At 41.1% G+C, this 6,668-nt stretch overlaps 1 protein-coding gene across 3 annotated transcripts in view; it reads right to left on the bottom strand.

Annotated features, from left to right (window-relative positions):
• Positions 1 to 2,711: 2,711 nt before the first annotated feature.
• Positions 2,712 to 6,668, bottom strand: part of LOC311109933 (scrapie-responsive protein 1-like) — a 28,888-nt gene continuing 24,931 nt past the window's right edge. For all 3 annotated transcript variants that reach the window (XM_084188443.1, XM_084188442.1, XM_084188441.1), the window contains 2 exons: positions 4,437 to 4,694; positions 2,712 to 3,755 (listed from right to left, as the gene is read on the bottom strand). In XM_084188443.1, coding sequence (XP_084044569.1) covers positions 3,701 to 3,755; positions 4,437 to 4,684 — 303 coding nt within the window. In that variant the 5' untranslated portion in view covers positions 4,685 to 4,694 and the 3' untranslated portion in view covers positions 2,712 to 3,700. The remainder of the gene's footprint in view (positions 3,756 to 4,436; positions 4,695 to 6,668) is intronic.

Raw genomic sequence — 6,668 nt, 5'->3', positions numbered from 1 at the left:
ATTAATGCATACCATACTATACAAAACTAAACATATCATACTAAAATGTGAAATGTAAATGGGGGGTATCGAATTTACATACATAATCATATGAAATGCTCTGAGACCAGGTTGCAGCCAGCATGATCATTTTCCCCTAATCAATCAGTGCAGCAATCAATACTACAGACAAATATGTATATTCTCACAAATTGATGTACATTATTGCAGCATCAATGTGTGTTTGCTAGCTACTGTCCCCATGTCCTTAGCTGCACTCTCAGATAGACCTACTAGGCAACATTCCTGAGCTATTTTGATGCATCAGCAATACATGTACCCATTTTATTGTACCCACTCTTAGAAAAAAAAGGTGCTATCTAGAACCTAAAAGGGTTCTTCGGCTGTCCCCATAGGAGAACCCTTTGAAGAACCCTTTTTGGTTCCAGGTAGAACTCTTTTTGGTTCCATGTATAACCCTCTGTGTAAAGGGTTCTACACGGAACCCAAAAGAGTTCTACCTGGAACCAAAAGGGGTTCTACCCGGAACCAAAAAGGGTTCTCGAATGGGGACAGCCGAAGAACCCTTTTGGAACCCTTTTTTCTAAGAGTGTACCCCCAAAGGAAACCTATGGCGCTTCTATTGAAAAATGAAAAGGGCCTACTTTGTGGCTAGCATTAGCAATTTTCAGCCGTCTTCACTGTTGTCCTCTGTAGCTCCATTAGTAGAGCATGGCGCTTGTGACGCCAGGGTAGTGGGTTCGAACCCTGGGACCACCCATATGTAAAAATGTATGCACAAATGACTGTAAGTCGCTTTGGATAAAAGCGTCTGCTAAATGGCATATTATATTATATTGTTCTCTCAGTCAGGCTGCTTCATAGTAGAAACTAGGTGGTAGCCTATACAGCTACAACCTGAAGTTACTTTTTTCGTAGGAGGTTAGGAGAATTTACGCAGCAGGTCAGGAGAATTAACATAGCAGGTTAGGAGATTTAGGAAAAGGGTTAGGGTTAGCTATAATGCTCTCCTAACCGGTTATGTTTTCGAAAAGTAACTTCCGGTCGTAGCTGTACTCCATCAAGTCACAACCCTGCTTCATTCCTCCTGTTCTGTAATGCTTTCTCACAGCCAGGGCCTCAGTGGAACTGGAGCTGTTCAGCTCAAACCGGTTTTAGTGTGTCAGGAGGAGAAAAAAGTAAACAGTGTTGTTGGGGTTGTATGTCAAGATTTATTGTGAGTGTCTTTTCTCCTGCAGGCCTCAGCTGCTCCAGTGTCAATGTGCCTGAGCGTCCATGTTGTCACTATGTTGAAGGCCACCATAGCAGCTGCACTTGGAGGGGAAGATTCCTAGAAGGTGCAAGGAGCTTCCAGTACAGTAATGTTTTTTATTCTCATTTCATAGCACCAAATAGTAGTAGGCTTCTGTTATGATATAGTAGGCCATTGTTTACACTTGCCCATTAGGTTGGTGCTTACATTTGTCCTATTTCACACATGTACAAGTGTGTATTATACACATGTGAATTGGAAATGTGCATATCCCACTCCCCCTGAGTCACCCTTAGCGAGTGGGGTCACAGCCAAGGATTAGCCATTATTGACAGCAACCCTGGAGTAATTAGGGTGAAGTGTCTTGCTCAAGGGCACGTCGACAGATTTTTCACCTAGTCGGCACAGGGATTTGGTTACTAGCCCAACACTCTTAACCCCTAGGCTACCTGCCACCCCAGAGGCCTACACAGTAGCTGGGCAAATTGGAAAGTCACAATTAAGCACTGTAAACAATTGTCAGAGTTGAATTTGCTGCTAAACTATAGTAAATGTGGACAAATAGCATACCAAATGGTTATATACCAAATGAAAGAAAGGCCACAACAAGACAAAAGATGTAAAGTAGACGCTCAAGTTTCCTTTCTAGCCTCACCAACACCGCCCTTCTCACCCAGCCCCATAGTAAAAGCACATAGCCTCACAAGCAAAAGGAGACCACAAAACAATCAGCATTAGCATAAAACTGTAAGCCCCCCAGTTGTTTACCAATGGGCCCAACTGACAAAACACCCTTTCACATACCCGCTGGGCCCGAGAGCCCATTCATACTGGATCCTCATTGTGGGAAGCAGATGACTTTATCCACGGGGTGTCAAACATAGGTGTTAAAGGTGGCAGGAGAGTGCAGGCTCGATTCCTCTCTAATTACCATCCTGAGTACCAAGTTTTTCGCACGAGTTACAATGCAAACAGTGGATTGATTTGTCTCAACTTGTATATGATTTTAGACATAGGGAAAATAATAATAATAATAATAATATGCCATTTAGCAGACGCTTTTATCCAAAGCGACTTACAGTCGTGCGTGCATACATTTTTGTGTATGGGTGGTCCCGGGGATCGAACCCACTACCTTGGCGTTACAAGCGCCGTGCTCTACCAGCTGAGCTACAGAGGACCACAGTATAGCAGTTTATGGGTGGTTTAATGGGTGGTTTATGTGTGTTTACTTTGAACTGAGGGCTGAAGTATGATTAGATGCATTGTACCCCTTGTGCGATTTGACATCCTTCACTATGGGCCTATTCTACAGTCACTGGACTCTATTATCAGTGACTGTATAGAATAGGAGAATAACAGTGAATCCGTAAATAAATCTTACCCACTCAAGAGCCTTAATTCAGTTCCAAAGGTGGTTTCATAATATGCCAAGTAAGGCCTGCAGGCAAAATAACACTCAAACCGATCTGTTTATTAATATTCTCACATACAGTGTTGTAATTGATACAAAATCATTGGATAAGTACAAGGAGATGTCATGGAGCAGTAGAACAACTTGTTAAAACAGCTCCACCGGTCTAGGTTATCTATAGTGCTATGTTAGTTAGGCCTAGTAAGACATTTAACACACACAATACTATAATCTTTTTGCAAACACATTTACAATACAGTTGTACAGCCTACATGTTTCATCCATATAAAATCATGCTCAGTTGGTAGAGCATGGCGCTTGCAACGCCAGTGTTGTGGGTTCGTTTCCCACGGGGGGCCAGTATGAAAATGTATGCACTCACTAACTGTAAGTCGCTCTGGATAAAAGCGGCTGCTAAATGACTAAAATGTAAATGTAAATCACAACATCACATTTTATGATCCTGCGGACATTTACTGCATTTAATAGCCTTGAATATAAAATGGAATGTCTCTCATGAATGGCATAGTATTTACTATTGAATAATAGTTTTAGATGTACAATAACTACTACTATTGCCAAATAGTGAGATCTGTTTACGTTTGGGCGTAGATAATGGGGGAGTGTCACATCATTGCGAATGCCAAAGTAAGGGTCTGCCAAGTCAGATATACAAGTGTTGAACTGTAGCCCTGGCAAAGGAGGGACACAGGCTGCATTTATTGAATTGTCTTCACAGATAATAAATATACTAGCTGCTGTATTTGAAACTGAAAATAATGCATTTTATTTGTAGGCCCAAGTATTGTGAAAGGGGGGGCTCATTTTTTCCAGCTTCAAAGCTTGTGCTTTTGCTTTAGGTCCAGCCTTCTGAATCTGTAGTTGTGTAGCTGTCTTGAAGTGAAGAATGAAATGCATGTAACCCTGTAGTCTGGATTGGATGGGCCCATCACCCTTGGCCCCATTTACTCTCATTGTTTCCATTCAGAAGATTGCACCATCCGTGTTCACTGTCCATTCAAACGAGTGATGGCTCAGATGGGTTTGCATGGAATTATAAAGGAGATTTTGGGTCCAAAGAAGACATCCCTGGAACAACATAAAAATAAAAAACATGTGTTTAGTATATTGCCCTATTAGCCTGGAATCCAAGGCTATGGTAAGCTGTCCATGAGTTTCTAGTGGATGGACCATGCGGTTCAGGAGAAAATGGCCTAGTTAATGAAGGAAGCATCTAGTCAAGAATGGCATTCTTTGATAAACGGATAAACTGTGTTCGCAAACTGATTAACTCCGAGTTTGGATTCCAAGCATATAGTGCCTTTTAAAGGAAAAACACTTCTCTGTACTCAACAGCTGACTAAAAACAGAGCCAACATGTATAGGCCTAGCCATAGTGTATTTGCATTACATGAGCAAAGGAGATGACGTAAAAACAGCATGAACGACCTTTTAACTGACCAGTGAAAGAAACAGAAGTCAACTCCACACCACAGCTCACTGCAGGGCAGCAGGCACACGTGCCTGACTGTATTAATAGGTGGCTTATGATAACCACAATGTAGGCAGTGTTCACTGGGCAGCCTGTGACTGGATCCAATTCGTTCCCAACTATAATTGGCGCCTAACTGCCCGCCGGCCTCGATTCGGCCTCCAGTGCACATAACAGTACCACAGAGCCATCCACTGTCCCAGAACGGTATTAACATAGACTGTGTATGTGTGCTGATGATGGGCGCCGCCTACTGGCGGAGAATGGAATTTCTGTACCTTGGGCAGCAGAGAAGCTCACTGAAGTTACAGTAGCACACCATGTCGCATTTGTTCCCCTCCCAGAAATGGTTCTGCAGGGAATCGATGGGTCGCATGGTCGCAACTCCGTTGGTGATGCCGATATTGCGACAGTCCCTGTCCTTCAAGACTTTCTTGTAGCAGGACCAGCGGTTTGATGGAATGGCCTCGCTGCCCATTGCCAATAGTCCAACCAAGAGAATAGCAGCAATGAGAAGTGCCTTCATTTTGATCAAGCTGTAAATAGGACGAAATAAATAATGTATATAATTAGTTATAATGTCTCCAAGGGCACCCCAATCATTAATATATAAATACATTTGAACCTTAAATACAAATCCAAACCATAAAAATATATTCCCATCAGGGCCGTAGGCAGGGTCTGAGTTTGAGTGAGGTCAAGAGGGGGTGGATGGATATTTTTTTGAAAGTTTAAGTGAATTTATTGCATTTCTATACAATTTTAAAAAAATCTAAAATGCTATTTGGAGAACAGCAACTACAGGCAAAAATGAACCCAGCCATTATCACATTGGTTACTGTAGCTTCATTTACCTCAGTTGATCGACAAACACATAGCCTATTAGCTATACAATTAGCCACTACATTAACTCACATTAACAGCACCGGGATTAAAAACGTAAATATGTACTGAGGGATCTGTTAGAATATTTGTTATTTTATTAACAAAAGGTAAACAAATATGTTTTGCTTTACAGAACTTTTTGTTGCAGTTTTACAGCTAATTTCCTGCAATTCTACACATTTTGCCATGGGGTGGGGAGAAGTGTTTGCAGTTTTAAAAGCTAATTTCCTGTAATTTTACACATTTTGACATGATTTATGCCATGTTAAAGATATAAATCCCCTGTATATAGGATCTGCGTGGTTCTGGTACCGTTTCGACATTTTCGCTTATAAAATGGATCTGAGGAAATTTTAATCGAAATGTCTTGCATCGAGCGGTAGCCCTGGTTATCAAGGATTTATGAGTGTATCTCTTCCGCTTGTGTAATTTAGGACAGAGATGAAGAGGAATAGAGAGGCCCAACTCGGCGGAAAATCTGTCTCCCTTCAGCAGGTGGCGTTTTACGTTGTTTCGCCCACCAAGAGTGTCGAATTTGGTCAACCCAAAAAAATAATGGCTTATTTGATACGTGAGTTTTATTTAATCGAATAATAGTTTCCTAATGCTTAAGTTGTTATGAGTGTATTGATATAAGTAGGACACGTGACATCCCGGCAATTTTGAGAAAAAGCACCTTATATGGGAATTGTCTCGAGCTGGCTATGCATATTCATTGCATGAGGCTAGTAGCGTAGTATCTGTCTCCATTGAATACAGACGGTGACGTCAGCAACCCTAATCGAATTTAAAACGAGATTACAATAATGAGATGTATCCACCAATCCAAAGAAAGGATAGGCGGGATCTAGCCAGCCCACCGCGTAGCTTTGTGGACAACGACTCCCACTGTTAGGGCGGAGAGACATGTATCTTGTCAGTATATCCATAATCTTTGTTTAAGATGTGAAATCTGACACCACTTGAAGATGAGCCGTCCCTCCTACCATTATTCGCTCTTCTGACTGTCCAGCAACTCCTAGCTAGACCATACATCACAGCCGCTAACAAAGCACATGCCTTAAAATCCTTAAATCGTAGCGCAGCAGGATAGAGAGGTTTCGTCGCTCGAGCACATTCAGAGATCGATTTATAACCAACTTTATCACAGTAATCTAAAAATATGAATAGTTTTTAAACAAAAAACACTTTCTGTTTGTCCTAGACAGACAATAATAAGATAAAAGGCGAGTTCCTAACGAGTTTAGGAAGCCAAGCTAGAGCTCTCTCGTGTGACGTTCACAGCGGAGGGGGCAGACGTTTTGATCAAGAGAGTCCTGCACATTTTCTCTAACACTAGACATACAAATATATATTTTTACACTAATAAGGAAGGTGAAATCTTATAGTTATTCGTTTTATAATTTAATTATACTATATTTCAAGCCTTATCACACAGTTTTGTTGAATAGGAAATACAGACAAAATAAGAATCATATTTTTATCATATTTCTATTGTGTACTTGAGCTTATGTCCTCAAAAGTGATTACACCTCAGCAATTTATAACTATTTTTATCAGAAAGGTGATATTTTAACCGTTCTTGGAGTATGCATCATTACTAGTTATTGTTTATAGCCCTCTAA

The sequence above is a fragment of the Coregonus lavaretus genome (genome assembly GCF_964263955.1).
Source record: "Coregonus lavaretus genome assembly, contig: SUPER_35_unloc_1, whole genome shotgun sequence".
NCBI classification, from domain to species: Eukaryota; Metazoa; Chordata; class Actinopteri; order Salmoniformes; family Salmonidae; genus Coregonus; species Coregonus lavaretus.
This window is presented reverse-complemented; position numbering and strand designations above follow the sequence as displayed.